This window comes from Muntiacus reevesi, chromosome 1 (genome assembly GCF_963930625.1).
Source record: "Muntiacus reevesi chromosome 1, mMunRee1.1, whole genome shotgun sequence".
Lineage (NCBI taxonomy): Eukaryota > Metazoa > Chordata > Mammalia > Artiodactyla > Cervidae > Muntiacus > Muntiacus reevesi.
Window position 1 is genome coordinate 81,637,034 of NC_089249.1, and position 17,014 is coordinate 81,654,047.

The 17,014-nt window shown below is 55.9% G+C and overlaps 1 protein-coding gene across 20 annotated transcripts; it reads left to right on the plus strand.

Moving 5' to 3' along the window:
- Nucleotides 1-4,983: 4,983 nt before the first annotated feature.
- CELF3 (CUGBP Elav-like family member 3) lies at nt 4,984-16,775 on the plus strand. 20 transcript variants are annotated; one of them, XM_065927024.1, is made up of 14 exons: nt 4,984-5,128; nt 6,339-6,421; nt 11,750-11,798; nt 12,133-12,261; nt 12,370-12,449; nt 13,567-13,710; nt 13,826-13,967; nt 14,300-14,449; nt 14,863-14,928; nt 14,981-14,986; nt 15,218-15,276; nt 15,328-15,346; nt 15,574-15,657; nt 16,648-16,775. In XM_065927024.1, exons 1-14 carry the CDS (start codon nt 4,984-4,986, stop codon nt 16,773-16,775), a joined length of 1,284 nt encoding a protein of 427 aa, XP_065783096.1. The 20 variants fall into 20 exon arrangements, with proteins under 20 accessions (XP_065783096.1, XP_065783098.1, XP_065783085.1 ...); XM_065927026.1 differs by having other exon boundaries at nt 13,567-13,707; XM_065927037.1 differs by having other exon boundaries at nt 4,987-5,128; nt 11,750-11,807; nt 12,094-12,261.
- The last annotated feature ends 239 nt before the right edge of the window (nt 16,776-17,014 follow it).

The following is a 17,014-nucleotide window of genomic DNA, read 5'->3' on the forward strand; positions in this document are numbered from 1 at the left end:
TTTATTTTTTTTTTAATCTTTTGTTTATTTATTTTTGGCTGCACTGCATTTTTGTTGCTGTGCATGGGCTTTCTCTAGTTGCTGAGGGTGGGGGATACTATTTGCTGTCTTCAGGCTTCTCATTGCAGTGGTTTCTCTTGTTGCAAAGCATGGGGTCTAGGATGCGAGAGTTTCCATAGTTGTGGCTTGAGGACTCAGTTGCCCTACAGCATGTGGAATCTTTCTTGACCAGGCATTGAACCTGTGTCCCCTGCATTGGCAGGCAGACTCTCAACCACTGGACCACCAGGGAAGTCCGACTTTGTATTTTAAAAATGTAAAATATCTCATTATTAATCCTTATGTTGATTACATGTTGAATACTTTGGCTATATCATATACTCATTGAATAATAGTTTGAATATATCAGTTAAAGAAAATATATTAAAAAAAAAAAAAAAAGAAAATATATTATGAAAAGCCTTTTCATTTTTATTTTCTTTAATGTGGCTACTAGAAATTTTTTAATTATTTATATATATATACATATATATATATGTATATAGCTTGCATTATAGTAAACAGTGCTGGCCTGGACTGGAAAATCTACACACACACACGGAGATAATAGGCATATACATGCAGAATTCCCTCCACGCCCCCCCACCCTCATGAATAAAATGATTAATGTCCTTCTTCTGCTAGGCTATGATCTTCTTGTGCTTTGAGAATCAATCAAGCCTTTCTTGACTGACCACATCCCATAGCCTAAACCCCAAATACACATATGTGGAAATGAGAGAAGCTACTTTCATTTTTTCAAACAGCTTCCCAGGTGGCACAGTGGTACAGAATCCACCTGCCAATGCAGGAGATGCTTAAGACTTGGGTTTGATCCCTGGGTCAGGAGGATCTCCTGGAGTAGGAAACGGCAACCTACTCCAGTATTCTTGCCTGGAGAATCCCACAGACAGAGAAGCCATGGAGTCACACAGAGTCAGACACGACTGAGCATGCACTCAAGTGAAGGTCAGTTCTCACTATTGTAAATTGTGTTGGCCTGTCTTACCTCTCCACTTGAGGGAAGGAAGGTTATAGCATCAATTCTCTCTGTACATTCTTTTTTTTTTTTTTTTCCATTTATTTTCATTAGTTGGAAGCTATCACTGTACAGTATTGTAGTGGTTTCTGTCATTGATATGAATCAGTCATGGATCCACACGTGTTCCCCATCCTGATCCCCCCTTCCACCCCCCTCCCCATCCCATCCCTCCGGGTCTTGCCAGTGCACCAGCCCTGAGTACTTGTCTCATGCATCCAACCTGAGCTGGTGCTGTCTGTACATTCTTATAGATTCTGCTGCAGAAGTCTTCACTCTTGTTTTCAACTAGTGAGGCCAGCAAGTATTTGGTGACCAGTCACTCTGCCCACACATGCCATCACTACATTTTGTCCTTTCTGAAAAGCATCCTAATTATTTAGCACTTCTCAGTTCCTAAGAATCTAAAACCAGGAGTGTGCTCTCCCTTTATAAAGTCAATAATCTTTTAATGTAGGACATCTTAATGTTGAGCGCAAAAGTACAAGAAAGAGGATGAGCTTGGGGGTGGTGGGAAGAGAAAGTACCTTGGAGGAACTGGGAGTTGGAAGCCTCATTTCCCCCAGGAGAGCAATTCCCCAGTATGGGCCTCTGGTCATTTCCCCACACACACACCCCCCACCCCAGCATTTACCTCATAGGGATACCCTCCCCCAAGGTTGGAAGGAAAACAGAGATGTGCCCAAAGTCACCTAGCAACTAGGGCCTAAAGAGAGCTCCCACCTCTTCTCCCCTAAACCCTGCCTCTCCTCTCAGATTGAAACCTTCCATCTGGGGACCACAAACTAAACGAAGGATTGAAGACATTTTGCTGCCTGCAGCTGTCTCCTCAATTGCTGACTGAGAGGAGGAGTGAGGGGAGTTCATTATAATTCGCTTTTCTGAATGTTTAATATTTCAATTAATATGATTAGCCCCAAGCCTGAATGAGCAGCAGGGCGGCAGGTCTGCTGACAAGACCCAGAGTAATGAGATCAACAGGGCCGTGGGGTCTTCCTAGGCTCTGTCCTCAGAGGGCGGATCTGTTCAGCATCTCCATAAATACCAAGATCAGATTAGGAGGCCGGGGAAGGAGCAGTGGGGGTGGGGAGGTAAGTGGAAAGTTACTTTCCAGATGTGTTTGCACTCTTGACTCCCTGGTACTGCCATCTCATATTCTGACCACTCTGGTCAGAACGGTGGTCAGGTGGTCCTCTACCATCTCCCACCACCCACGCACTTTAGAGGACCCTACAGGGAGGATCTGGACATTCATACAATGAAGTATAATCATGTCTATACACACACAAACACTTTCTCTCTCTCTCAAACATACATACCTGGCAGAATGTGACTTCAGGCCACAGGAGGGAAGGGTGGAAGGGGGCTAATGAAGGATTGAGCAGTAGAAGGAAGGATATGTCTCACCCAGGGCTCAGATGAAGACACAAGAGGAAGAAAAGTCAGGCTCAACCACTCCACACATTCTCACTAGGAGATGTGATAGGGGAGTTAAACCTGTGGATTTGGAACCAGACTGTCTGGCCTCCGCTCTCAGCTAGCTATATCTCTTTCTAATGCATGACCTTAGGCAATTCATTTAATCTCTCTCTGCCTTGGTTTCCTCATCTTTACTGGAAGATAATGATAGAGACTACATCATAAGGTGGTGCTGAGGGTTAAACAAGTTAGTCAATATAAAGCACTTGAACAATGCTTAGGACATAAACCAACACCAGCAGCCCTCTAAGTGGTTTTACTATTACTTCCCTTTCCAGAATAGAAGCTGGCCTGACCAGAGAGCCTAGGAAAAGGGGTGCTGGGATTCAGATGGGACAGATTTCAGATGTGGAGACATCAGCCTCATTCTGGGGTGACGAAAGGGTGACAGGAGGCAGGGTGTCCCGCAAAAGCTGTGAGCCCTGGTAAGTGAGCACCAGATGGCGGGCAAGGGCTGCCCCATCAGGAGGTTTGAGGTCACAGTAACTCTCTGCATTGAGGAGGAACTGTGAGCAAGCCCAGTGCATGGAGGGGTCAAGCTCCTCCGACATCATCAGGCAAACTGATCATCTACAGGAGGGCTGTCTAGGGGAGTACTGGCCCCCAAGTCTGCTTCTGTGCCACCCGACTCTCAGAGTCCCACTCAGGGAACCTAACTGGGGCAGAGGGAGGAGAAGGAAGGAGTGTTTGGGTCTCCTCTGCACTAAAGGGGAGCTTGACGGTTGTGATTCTGCCCACTGAAGCAATCAGGAATCTACTCTCATCAGAGGTTCTTTGCGTTGACTGTTTCTTCAAGAAATATTTGTTAGGTTCCTACTATGTGTGAGTAAGACACTGTGCTAGACACTGTGAACAGTAAAATGGGGGAATTAAACAGTGTCCTGGTCTTCAAGGAGCCTCCCAGTGAGAAAGCTGTCACCACCCGTGACACTGTCACCACCGGCTGTCACCACCACCGCTGCCTCTCTGCCCACGCACTTATTACACACAAACCCCCCAGAGGGCAAGAAGGGGGCGTCAGCAAATGCCAGCAAGATCGAGTTTTCCTTGCTTTCTTTTCTGGAAAACACACAATTCCCTCTCTGCACTCTTCTCACCCTGCTCTCTCTTCCACAACCCTGTTTCCATATTTCTCTCTGGGTCCCTTCTGCCCTTTCCCCCAGGCTCCGTGACCTGCTTCCCTCCCCAGTTACACCCTTCTCTTCACCCGCCCCTAACCTGCCCAACTGTCTCTATGCCTTCTACTTTCCCCTGATTTCTTTCCTTGGCTCCCCACTCTCAGTCTCCCCAGACGCCGGCTCCCCTCTCTTCCTCCCCCTTGCTCCCCTCTCCTGGGTCTTCTCTTCCAGCACCGGGGACAGCTCCAGCCCCCGGAACAATGGACCCCACCTTAGGGCTCCTCTATAAATTCTCCATCTTAGTGCCTTGCCCAACTCGTGATTGGGGAGTAAGATGGGGGAAGGGTTATTATCAACAGGACCAGCTGCTCTTCTGGGGGTGGGAAAGGAGTCAGGGAGGAAGGAGATAGAAAGAGGGCGTGGCTCTTGTCTGGATTGTGCGTCCCTCTCCAGGGTAGAGAATTTGTATTCCACCCCTGAGACTGACATCACTGATGTCAGGGGAAAGGAGGTGGGAGTGGGGAGGGGGGTGTGGAGGGGGGAGGTTTTTGTTGAGGAGAGCGCGGCCGGAGAGCAGAGCTCCGGGACCCAGGTGACCGGGAGAGCAGGCAGCCCCAGCGGCGGGAGCAACCAGCAGCAGCCCAGGCCCGGGGACAGGGGTGGGGGTGGGAGGGGGGCTGAGGGGAGGACCTGAAGGGGGGCGGCAGGGCCAAAGGGACCCCCGGAGCCCTGCCGCCATCAGAGACCAAGCATCTGGCATCAGGGATCTTCGGACCCAGCAGAAGGACCAGCCACAGGGGAGGTGTCCTCCAGGAAAGCCAAGGAGAACTCCACCTGCCCCACATCAGGAGTGCCCCCCTCCCAGCGCCGCTGGCCACCATACCAGGACCCTCAGCCCTCAGCCCCCTTTCCCGTCACCCTCCTCAGGCTCCCCCTGCCCTCCACCTCCAGCTCCCATCTCAGTCCCCGGTTCCCAGTGCCTCTGCTACCACCCCGACCCTCCAGGTCTTGGCCACACTGCCCCCCATCCTGGGATCTCTGCCAGCTCTCCGGGAGGGAGATCATTTGTTTGGGCTATGCCCCCTGGTGGCATGACAGTGTCTGCCTAGACCCCTGACCCCTAGCCTTCAACTCCCTGGGCCTCCTTTGTGTGAAGAGCTGCCCCTCTGCTAGCACTGTGGTTGGGGCCACAGGGAAAGCCAGCCCCGGCTGGGCCCCAGCCCCGGCCACTTGCCTCCTTGCTGGGCAGCTCCCCCTGGCCTTCGAGCTCTCCCTGCTCCCCTCGGCCCCTTCTCCTGGGCCGCCCCGATGAAGGAACCGGATGCCATCAAGCTGTTTGTGGGGCAGATCCCGAGGCACCTGGAGGAAAAGGACCTGAAACCCATCTTTGAACAGTTCGGTCGGATCTTCGAGCTGACTGTCATCAAGGACAAGTACACCGGGCTGCACAAGGGTGAGGGGTCAGGCCAGGCTGGAGAGGCTTCAGGGAGTGGGCTGGGGGGCTGGGAGGAGGGGCCAGGCCAGGCTGGAGGGCTGGAGTGGCTGGAAAAGGCCGATCTGGAAGAAAAAGAGTTCCTGGGATGGGGAGTGTGGATGGAAGAGCTAGAAGAGAACTCAGCTCGGGTGACCAGGGGACTCCAGGTGGAGGACTCAGGAGAGCCTCATGGAGGGGGAAGAGTTGTCAAGGGGCTGCAGAGGTGTGGCTCCCCGAGTTGAGGCAGATGATGTGGATGTGTACTCAAGGAAGGATGGAGGGACGAGAGGGTTGGCTTGAGAGACAGAAGGTGGGCAGGTGTGTGTGGGAGGGAGGTGTCGCACACAAGATGAGCGTCTCAGTAGCCTCAGATACCACTGGGACGGGGGTATGGACCCGGGGTCACGTGCTCAACCTGGAGAGAGTGGATGGATGTTCATGGACTGGGCAGGGCAGCTCCAGAACTAGAGGGGCCTGGAGTGACTGTAGAATGACGGGCTGGCGAAGCTATGGGAAGTGCAGTGACTGGGAAGTTACGGGAGCTGGGGGTGAGGAGAGGCCTCAGGGCTGCGGGGCCTCAGGCAGCTAAGCAGGGTCAGGCCCACGGTCAATCAGGTCCGGGGTCAGGCTTTGGAGAGCCCCTGGCGGTAGGGCTCAGAGGGGCCACACTGCCTCCCCCTCCACCAGCTCAGGGGCTCCTGTGCCCCGCTCTTCCCTTCCTTCTCTAGTCTGCTCCCCACCCTCGGAGGTGGAAAGAAAGGAAGAAACAGGGAAAATGGGAGAGGGGAGGGGTGATGACCAAGATGGAGGGAGGTGGAGGCGAAGGAGGAAGGGGAAAGAAGACCAGCTAAGGAAGAGAGGAAACCACAGACACGTACTTGTGTGGAGATCACATGCCCCTTCTCCTCCCCCCACACAAAGCCCCAGCTTCCGACAGCCCAGGCTTCTCTCTCTTCCATCACCCCACCGTGGAAGACTCCCGGTCTCGGGGTCTCTGCCCCATGCTCCTCAGCCCAGACTCCTGGGGAGAACGTGCACCCCCTCTCAGGCACCTCCCCGCCCCAGCAGGCAGAAGGTAGCAAGAAGGGACCAGCTCCCCAATCCTCAGGCTCAAGGGGGAGGGGAGCCTTCTAGGGAGGGGAGATGGGGACTCACCCCCACCGGCCTCTCTGCCCCTGCCCCTCCTCAGGATGTGCCTTCCTGACATACTGTGCCCGCGATTCAGCCCTGAAGGCCCAGAGCGCCCTGCACGAACAGAAGACGCTTCCAGGGGTGAGTCCCACTCCAGGGCCAGAGGGCTGAGAAGGACTGTAGAAGGGGCACCACCGTCCCAAGACCCTGAACATATCTTCCACCTCCTCTGGTCACTAGGAGGTCACTTCCTCCTGGTAGCTCCCCTCCTCCTTGCTGAAGATGCATGCATTTCTTCTCACCGAGATAGAAGGAAAACAGCGATGAGTGGAGTAAATATAACCTTTGCCAGCAGCAGAGGCGGCCCCTTCCCCACCCACCCACTCACCCCTGGGGCCACATGGAGAGGGAGGACTTGGCTGGCTGGGTGGTGTCGCGAGAAGACTGTGGGCAGCAAGTGCAGGGCAGAGGGGGGCAGGAGGCGCTCAGGCACTCTTTCTGGCTCCAGGGAGGAAATCTGTGAGATGGGGGACGGGTGCTTGCACCCGGAGATGAGCAGCTGGTGCCTGCTGGATGGGCATCTCTGAGCTGACTTCTGAGGTCGAACAAGCTCACCTCGTGTCTCCAGGAGAAACCAGAGGAACAGAGCCACAGGGCATCGGGGTGGGTCAGGGCCCGGTGGGCCTGGGCTGGGAGTAAGCCCCGAGGAGGGGGCAAGGGGCAACAGGCAGGGCAGGCAGCCTGACGGCATGGAGGACCTGGCCTGACCCCACCGAATGTGCCTAGGGAGGCAGGGTGGCCTCTAATGTGGCCTCCCTCCTGCAAGGTCAGAGTTCTTTGTCTTCCTCTCAGCCATCCTTGCAGCTTGTCCCAGGCCTGGGTGGGGGGAGGGTGAGGACAAGAATAAAGACTCTCAGACTGCCCCCCCAGTTATGCATCCTGGGGGGAAAGGATGTGCCATTTCCTTTCCGTATCTTGGCTTCTGTGGCCTCCCCTGGAAAGTACCTCTTGAGAGCTAACTCCATCCTTCCCTCCAGCCAATATTTGCTGAACAGTCTGAGTGCTGGAGACACACCTGTCACATCCCCTTCTCCTTCCCTTGTGTAGGAAATAGAGATGCAGCCTGTTTTTCCAGCTCTTCCAGGGAGGGAAATAGACAAAACAGATGGAAAGGGTGGGGGGGGAATCCAGGAAAACAGAACTGTCTCCATCACTCCCAACTTCACACCCTCCGTAGCTCAGTGACCCTCTGTGGCCCTCGACCCTCAGTACCACTAGGGAAGCAGATCCACTGCCAGGTCCCCGCCTGCACCCACTACCTTATCCCGGCCACAGCCCATGAAGTGAAGGGTCTGGGCATGTGTGAGCAGGCTCGGGTTCTAAGAATCACATGTGTGTGTGCGCGCTCACTTGTGTGTATCTGTGTGTGCTCGTGTGTATCTGTGTGCTCATGTGCGTGTGTGTCTGTGTGTGTGCTCATGTGTGTGTGTGCTCATTTATGTGTATCTGTGTGTGCGCATGTGTACTTGTATGTGTATTCATGTGTGTGTGTGCTTGTGTGTGTGTTCATGTGTGTGTGTGTGCTCATGTGTGTGTGTGTGTGCTCATGTGTGTGTGTGTGTCTGTCTGTCTTTGGGCACAAGCATCTCCAGGAAGCCTGGTTTCCATCACATGACTTCACGACCCTCTTTTTTCTCTTTCTTCTGTGGAGGGCCCACACAGATCAACAGTTTTCACTTCCATTGCTGTTTCTCTATCTTTTTCTGTTGTCTCCCATCTCAGCGTTGCTGTGAAAAGAGGAGTGGGGAGGAACAAGGGAGGAGGTAGAAAGCAGGGCTGTGGGGTCATGGGTGAGAGATGGCAGGGATGGAGCCCAGGGCCATCTAGGCCAGCAGGGGGCCTCCTCCCTGGCCCTGTCCCCCTCCAGGCACCTGTGTGGCTCGGGCATGGCTCCATCCCGGGTATGGAAAGGTGCTGCCTCCTCTTCCTGAGGAAGTAAGGCCTGGACTCAGAGGTGAGTGAGGAGGGCACCCCAGTTAATAATTGTCCAGCCCTGCCCCAAGCTCCCAGGTGATGCTGAGTTCTCACTCTGGCCCCTGCGCCAGGTGACAGAATCCAGACGCCCCAGACAGAGCTTTTAGTAGGAAATGAGGGATCCTCCAAGGAGGGCCCATGTAGGGGGGCCCATGTTGGGGTCTTAGGGGAGCAGACCAGGGCAGCCTAGGGGAGTCAAGCTCGGCCTGATCCTGTGTCCCCCCAGGTCTTTTCTCAGCCACTTGCCTTTCTGGCAGCAGTGTTTTCCTTCAGATGAGTGTGCAAGTGTGTGTGTGTGTGTGTGTGTGTGTGTGTATAAGTGTATGTGTGTGTTCAGTCTCCAGCTCTGGCACAATTGTGTTGGGAAGTTACCCTTAGACAGTTACCCCTACTGCAGCCTCCTGCTGCAGGTTTTTTCTTCAATGGGGGCGTTTACTCTCACTCCTTTCCCCCATCTTCATCACCCCAGAATCTGGAAGGTGCCACCATATTTGGGTGATGCTTAATGTTGCAGGGACAAAGAATGGGAGCTGGGCCTATGGCCATGGAACCCCATTTCCTTCTCTCCTTCCTAAGAGTTCCCAGGAGAGGTTCTGTCACAGGACCCTGAATTCTCTCTGTGAGCATTCTCCCTGTGGCCTCCTGGAGCTGGTGGCATGAAGGCCTGCCTTTCCTGCTTTACTTGGGCCAAAATCCCATGGCGGGGACATGAGTCCCCCCTTCACCTTGCCGTTGGGCAGGAGGATTATGGCTCCACGGAGAGGCCCTGTGTGTGATCTGAGACACGGGGCTTGAGTCTGGAGCTGGGAGTGGTAGGGCACCAGGCCTCTGCCTTCAGAAGACTTAGATCTGTGGGCATGGGGAACTCTTCTTGGATGTGGGGTCTTTGCTCTTGGTGAGAAGGACTTACTTACAAGTGACCATGTTGGTGGGGATCTTATAGATACTTGGTCAGAGTATAAATAGCCCCTTCCTCTCTGGGAGGCCCTGGGGAGGGTTTATCACCTGGCGGGTAGTAGCTAGGGAAGAGAGGCACCCGGCACCTGGTTGCCAGGTAAACAGGGCCCAGCTGGACTCAGGGGAAGGGGCAGGTGTGCCCGAGCTGAGCTAACAAAGGCCGAGCTTCCCACAGGAAGTGCCAGGCCAAGAAGGAGAGGCTGGGAATGGGGCTCTGGGGGCCACCAAGGGAGAAGGCTGTCTGTGGGGGAGTGGGGAGAGCCTGCCGTCAGTGTGGTCTGTGCTGTGGTCTGTGCACTTGTGTGTTTTTGTGCGAATCTATATCAGCTGTGGATATTTATTGATATGCTATTTTTGTGCCTGGGAGCCTTGCAGGGCAGGAACACCATTCTCTCTCTGGATCCCAGGTTCCCCATTCCCAACCAGAACAGCAAATCCCCAGGGGCCTGTTGGGAACGGGTTAGTGCCAAGCCTAAGAATTCCCCAAAGCTGTGACTCCAGTGCTGTGACTCAGGTCCTTCTGCTCCTGTAGTGGGGGTTGAGAGGTTGACTGCTGAGATGCCCATGAGGGGACTTCCTGGTCACTTAGACCAGAGAACAGGAGAGGAGGAGAGTGAAAGAACAAGAGGCCTGAGTGGCTGACTACTATGCCTGGCTGCATGCACACACACACACACACACACACACACACACACACGCCCTTGAGGAGATTGAGCCTCCGATGGGATAATCCCAGATTGCTGAAGGATAAAACTGGGGCAGATTGGCCAGAGGATTTGTGTGTCTGTTACCACCCACCCCCGCCAGCTGCTCTCAGATCCAGAGACTAGGGGGAGGGGTGAACAGGGAGGAAGCATTGGTTGAGGTGGGGCCTAGATTGGATCTGGAGCTGAGAATAACTCACCTGCAGAGTCCAGCTGGACAGACTGGCATGATCTGCCACCTGGGAACAAGGTGCATGTGAGGAGTGGGCAGGGACAACTATCACTCCTGCACTTCTCTGGGTGATGCGCTGACACATGAAGTCTCAAGGTTAGAATACTAGGGCTGAGGGGAACCTGACTCTAGACCACCAGATCCAGCCCATTTCACAGATGAGGAAGCTGAGGCCTAGAGGAGAGAAATGTCCAAGTTCACCTAGCTAGTGAGTGGCAGGGCCAGTCCTCAAAGTCTATCTAGTGCCTTTCCTGAGTGTGACTTTGGTCCCACCCTTGGAATGTGGATGAATGGTTACTTCTGTTTATTTCTTTGGCCACTAGAACAAGGGCTGTTCCACCAGCAGGTGAGTGGGGTGACCAGGTGTGGCCCCAACAGTCAAAGTTCTCAACAGCAAAATATATTCAGACCTGAAATACTGAGTCCTCTCCTACCTCTCCAGTTCCTAAGATGCTCCCCAGCCTGGTGAAGGAAATCAACCTGCAGGAGTCATTCCCAAGTCCTCTCACCAGACAGGAACACAGAGAAGGGAACTGTCTGCATCTCCACTGGAAGATGAACAAAGGGAGATGCTGCAGGAATAGGGAGAGGGTAGAGTTCAGGAGGACTTCTGGGTACCCTGAGAATCTCAAAGGAGCACGGGACAGCAATTCCTCCCTTAGAGCTGTCTTGACAGTGAGACACCAAGAATTTGATCTGGAAGAGGAAGATAGGAGCTTGGACAGTATGGCTCCTGTAGAGCCTACTCAGCGCCTCCCTCCAGAATCAGGAAGCTCTCCTGAGCCCCTCCCCCACCTTTCAGCCCCCACCAAATCCTCCACCCCCAACATACTCTGTTCCCACCCCCCCTCCCCACTCTGTCTCCGGGTGTGTGGAGCAGCAGAAGTGATGACGTCACCACGGTCGCCAGGGCGACGGGGACGGATAAATCAGGCTGAGTGGGCGGTTGCCATGGCGCGCATTCTCCCGTTGCCACGGAGACTGGGCATCTGCTCCCTTTGTGCTGCCCGAGTGCCTTCCCCCTGGGGTCAAGGGGTGTAAGGGGCCAGAAAAAGAGGCAGACACACCTCCAGGGGTCAGACGGAAGTCGGAGCATCTGTGGGGTCTCCTTCAGTCTAGAGTCTTCCTTGGGGCTTGCTTGATGGGGTGGCCTATGCTGCTCCTACTTTGTAGAACTGAGGCAGCCTTGCTGAATAGCCTTTGGTTGGGCTCTATCTCAGGACCCGGGTCCTGTGGGCAGCCCGACTCTCCCCCTAAGGAGAGCAGCACCTCTCCTTGGCCAAATTATCTGGGGCCCAACCTGAGCTTGGAGTCCTGCCCCACGAGCATCCTCCTTCCACATCCTCTCCTTCCTCGACCTCTAGTCCCCTCGGGTCCTGATCCCAAACAAGACTGAACCCCATCCCTTCCTTCCCACCAGCAGTTTAGAGGGCTGGGCCTGGGGCTTACTCCCTCTAGCCTCTCTGCAGGTCCTGGCCTGGGGCGGGCGCCTAGGGCAGTCAGAAGTGGTCCCCAGCAGTTCCTTTCTCTTCTTTCCTTTAGATGAACAGGCCAATCCAGGTCAAGCCAGCCGACAGCGAGAGCCGAGGAGGTAGGTTCTGTACCTTTGGAAACGTGGGCATGAGTCAGGGTGGCCAGAGAGGGTGTGATCCAGCCCACTGCTGAGATGGCAAAACTGAGGCCCACAGGGCAGTGTAAGTCAGTCCTTCAGAGCCGGGGTGTCCTCTCCATGTAACTGTAGCCTATCCCCCAACCATCCCCGTTTCACACTGTAGAGCCATTGATCCCAGGGTGAGGGGAGTCCCGGGGAAGAGCGCAGGTGAAGGGGAGAAGGGAAGGGGTCTCTGCCTGTCCCAGGCTGGAGCAGGGCAGGGAGTGCCCCCAAGGCCCTGAGTCTGCCCCTCCTCCTATACTCTCCCCGCCAGAAGACCGGAAGCTCTTTGTGGGGATGCTAGGGAAGCAGCAGACAGATGAGGACGTCCGGAAGATGTTCGAGCCTTTCGGGACCATAGACGAGTGCACTGTGCTCCGGGGCCCAGACGGCACCAGCAAAGGTAGGCCACCGACACCCCTGCCCCACTGGTTCCATGGGCGATGGGGACTATGGGGGCACCCTCCAGGGTGGGCACTCACCCCTTTCTCTTCCCTCTTGGACTCTTCAGGCTGCGCCTTCGTGAAGTTCCAGACCCATGCGGAGGCCCAGGCAGCCATCAACACCCTTCACAGCAGCCGGACCCTGCCGGTAAGTCCCACCACTGCCCTAGCCCTCAGGCCTCTTGCTGCCTCACTGGGCCCACACCAGACCCTGGCTCAGAGGGGGCAGTCCATTCTGGATAGGATCTTTGAATATCTTTAAAAAGAATTTTCTAGCAGAAGAATCAAACCTCTTAGGGACAGCTTCCCCTTGGGGACAGCTTCCCCTTGGAAAGACCATCTCCCTGCCCCTTGTCCCCGTGCCCATCCCCCATCTTCGGTCCCAAAGCCCTTGCCCTCCTCTCCAGCCTCCTCCAGCCCTCAGCCCTCTTCACTTTTCACCTCTTCTTCCCCCCCCCCATCCCCCTCCCTCACTGGCCGGGCATCAGGACACTTGCTTAGCGGCCCCACATGCCCTCTGCACCTTCATCCTGCTGCCCCAGCCCCTCCCCTCACGTTAGCAGTGGATTAGCTAGCTGACTGCTCTCACAGAGGGCTCCCCAGCGAGCAAACCCCTCAAAAGGAACTAGCTAGCTCCTGAGGAAGTTTGGAGTTTGGTTTCCCCAAACTCCATCAGGTTCTCCAGCAGAGGCTGGGCAAGCAGGCACTTAGCAGGCACCTGGGCTAGAGGATACAGCATCAGATAGAGAAATGTGTTCCAGAGCCCAGGATTCTACAAGGATCCTTGCAAATGTTCCAAGCTAGTTTTTATTTACTAATAGCGTAGGCTGGTATTCAATGTCGAGCTGCGTCCCCTGAGCACACCGTGAGGACTGGGACATGGGGGAGCAGCTACAAGGACACTGGGGGGTAGCTACAAGGCAAGATGAGCTTGAGATTAAACATTTGCTGTAGCTGATCCACCCTGGGGATGATTTCCGGCTCAGGATCTGCATGCAGAGGCCAGGAGTGCCCTTTTCATTCTGGGAGCATCTTCCCCTTTCCAGCATGTGGCTTCATATTCCTCGATTTTTCCGAGTCTCTTGTACAACCTGTCATGGGGGGAGGGCAGGATGGAAGCCTCCCCATTTGACATCAGCGCTCTGATGGCTGCCCTCCCAACGAGGCTAAGCCAGGAATGGTGGAACTGAGGCTATGTCCTAAAGGCTCTGGGGAGGAGAGATGCTGACTCCATCCCTCTCACTATGTGTGGGGCGGGTGCTCAGGGTGCCTCATCCAGCCTGGTGGTGAAGTTTGCCGACACGGAGAAGGAGCGCGGTCTCCGCCGAATGCAGCAGGTGGCCACCCAGCTGGGAATGTTCAGCCCCATCGCTCTCCAGTTCGGCGCCTACAGCGCCTACACCCAGGCCGTGAGCATCTCCCTCCGGGGTCCTGCCCCCACCCCCCAGTGCCAAGGCCCAGGGTGGAGAGGGGAGCCGGGCCAGGGTGCAGGGGCCCCACTCGCCTCTCTTCCTCTGTTCCCAGCTGATGCAGCAGCAGGCGGCCCTGGTAGCGGCTCATAGTGCCTACCTCAGCCCCATGGCCACCATGGCTGCCGTGCAGATGCAGCACATGGCTGCCATCAATGCCAACGGCCTCATTGCCACCCCCATCACCCCTTCCTCAGGTAAGGTCCAGGCAGGGCACGGCAGGGGTGGGGGTGACGGGGGCAGGTGGGCAGGGGGCCACAGGGACCCCCATCACTCCCTCCTCAGGTAAGGTCCAGGCAGGGCTGGGCTGGGCTGGCGTGCAGGAGGCAGGTCGCGGGAGCTTCTACATGGTGGAGGTGGGGAGGGGGGCTCCGGGCATCGCTCGGGGAAGGGTGGGGTCTGGGAGGGGTCAGGGGTCAGACAGTAGCCTGCTTCCTCCCCTCTGCCTCCAGGCTTGCTGACCGTTCTTCTGCCTCTGTGTGTGTGTATCTGCTTCTCTGCCCTGTCTCTGCTGTTTTGTCCTCCCCAGGAACCAGCACGCCTCCTGCCATCGCTGCCACACCCGTGTCTGCCATCCCTGCTGCCCTGGGCGTCAACGGCTACAGCCCAGTGCCCACCCAGCCCACCGGGCAGCCTGCCCCTGACGCTCTATATCCCAACGGGGTTCACCCCTACCCAGGTGGGGTTCTCTGCCCGCCCGCCCACTGCGCTCCCCAGCAGCCATCCCCCCCACCACTGACTGTGGGCAGTCAGGACCCCCTTTCCTCTCCCGACTCTGAGGTGACAAGGCACTTCCTCCTGCTCTGTCACCCGGGGTAGGGATGTTCCTTCCCCGTCTCGGCCAGGGAAGCGGAGGCATAGAGAGGCAAGGCAACTTGTCCAGGGTGGCACAGCCAGCCACGACTCAAGTCTTGCTGATGCCAGGCTCTCCCCTCTGCCTGCGACTCGGTGCATGTCCACCCTGTCGGTTCACCCCCATGCCCTCCCATGAGCTTCTCCTCCCCACCTGCCTGGCCTCGGCTCCCAGAAGCACAGGTGGGGCTCCCCGCTGCCTCTGAGCCTCACTCTCATGGTCGGTGCTGCTCTCCGCAGCCCAGAGCCCCGCGGCCCCCGTGGACCCCCTGCAGCAGGCCTACGCGGGGATGCAGCACTATACAGGTGAGGAGCCCCGGCCTCAGCCAGGGTGGAAGGGTTGGCGAGAGGAGAAGAGGCCCGGGCTTCCTGCTTTCTGCCAGTCACCCCCTCAGACTGACCTCAGGCCAGACCTGCGAGGACACACCTTTATGGTCATGACCTGAGGCAGCCCTCCTCTGACACCTCTCATCCCTGTCAGCTCCATCAGCAAGGCTATGGGCAGAGGGACAGGGTTGGTTAGGAGGGCCGGGGGCAGGGGCATCTCGGGGACCCCATCAGCTCTGTCTGTTCTCCCCAACCCCCGCCCCAGCAGCTTACCCAGCAGCCTACAGCCTGGTGGCACCTGCGTTCCCACAGCCTCCTGCTCTGGTGGCCCAGCAGCCCCCGCCACCCCCCCAGCAGCAGCAGCAGCAGCAGCAGCAGCAGCAGCAGCAACGGGAAGGTGTGGTGTGGCCTGCGGGGGGGTCCCAGCCAAGAGCTTTCAGGGGTGGGGTGCCCTTGTCGTGCGCTCCAAGGCCAGCTCTGGCCCCATGCGTGGGGACGCGAGTGGGTAGGAGACAGATGCGGTGTCTGGCACCCTGGCCTCCATGTTGCGGGCTGCCTTCCCCGGCCCCTTGCAGCCTGTCTCCCCATCACTGAGCACCTCCTTCTGTCTCTGCTGCCACCCAGGCCCTGACGGCTGCAACATCTTCATCTACCACCTGCCCCAGGAGTTCACGGACTCAGAGATCCTCCAGATGTTTGTCCCCTTTGGCCACGTCATCTCAGCCAAAGTCTTTGTTGACAGAGCCACCAATCAGAGCAAGTGTTTTGGTAAGAACACAATGATCCAAAAGAGAAAATAGGGCACATTTTGGCCAGACTCCAGATAAGGACAAGGTCTGATGCATTTGAAGGCACTTAGGGTTGCAGTGGGGCTTCCCAGATGGCACTAGTAGTAAAGAATGTGCCTGCCAATCCAAGAGACTGTGAGAGACATGGGTTCGATCCCTGGATGGGACGATTCCCCTGGAGGAGGGCATGGCAACCCACTTCAGTATTCTTGACTGAAGAATCCCATGAACAGAGGAGCCTGCCCGGCTACTGTCCATAGGGTCGCACAGACTTGGACACGACTGAGCAACTTAGCATGCACACATGCACATGTGGTTGCAATGGGCCCAGTATTTGAAATCCAGATCATCCAGGAGTCTGAAAGAACCATTTTTTCCACTCCTGATATCACATAGCAGCTGCTGCCCAAGCCCATCCCTTCTTCCAGAAACCATATCTTTCCTCCTTTAAGAGCTGGTCAAATCCATGCTCCGAGAGGACTGGAAGAGGCTTAGGAGCTGGGGTAGTTCAGTTTTCAAAAGGAAGGCTTAGGGAGCAGCGTTTAGTGGTCTTTGTTCTTTGAAAGGCTGCTTCAGGGGAGAAAGGGGACATACTTGTCCTCTGGGCTTCAGATGTCATTTAGGGTCTGGAGTGGAAGTTTCAAAAGGCAGGTTCTGAGCTATCCAGGCCAAGGAGGGGGCTTCCCTTCAAAGAATGCAGAAAGGAAGGTCCTGGGGTATGCAAGAAGGTGGACTGGACTCATCCATTCAACAACTACTTATTGAAAGCCTCCGGTGTGCTGGGCAGTTTCTGGGCATTTGGGAGACATGAAAAAAGTAGTGTGATTACAGGAAAGCAAAGAATAGGCCTTGGCCTCAGCTCAGGGGAGTGAGGAGGGCTGGGCCAGGCCTTATGACCCTCTCACCTTAGGCTTTGTGAGTTTCGACAATCCGGCCAGCGCCCAGGCTGCCATCCAGGCCATGAACGGTTTCCAGATTGGCATGAAGCGCCTCAAAGTCCAGTTAAAGCGGCCTAAGGATGCCAATCGGCCCTACTGAGGGCACCCAGGTGGGTCCCGCTCCCGTCCTGTCAGCTCTCTAGCCCCTCACACTGCAGCCAGGGCCCCCACCCCTTTTCCCACCCCCGCTCAAGGATGCCCACCCCTGACTCTGGGCACTCAGGGACCTGGAGCAGTTTCCTCAGCTATTTTCAATCGCCCAGGTCTCTCTCTTTCACTTTCTCTTTCACACACACACACACACTGTGACCCCAGAGAGAGCCAAGTCTGTATCTATCC

Excerpts from the sequence above, each read along its gene's own strand:
- CELF3 (XM_065926993.1), top strand. The coding sequence starts at position 4,984 with ATGAAGGAACCGGATGCCATCAAGCTGTTTGTGGGGCAGATCCCGAGG. Across the intron at positions 11,799-12,132 it reads CGACAGCGAGAGCCGAGGAG|AAGACCGGAAGCTCTTTGTG; the intron begins GTAGGTTCTGTA and ends TCTCCCCGCCAG. Across the intron at positions 13,711-13,825 it reads ACAGCGCCTACACCCAGGCC|CTGATGCAGCAGCAGGCGGC; the intron begins GTGAGCATCTCC and ends CTCTGTTCCCAG.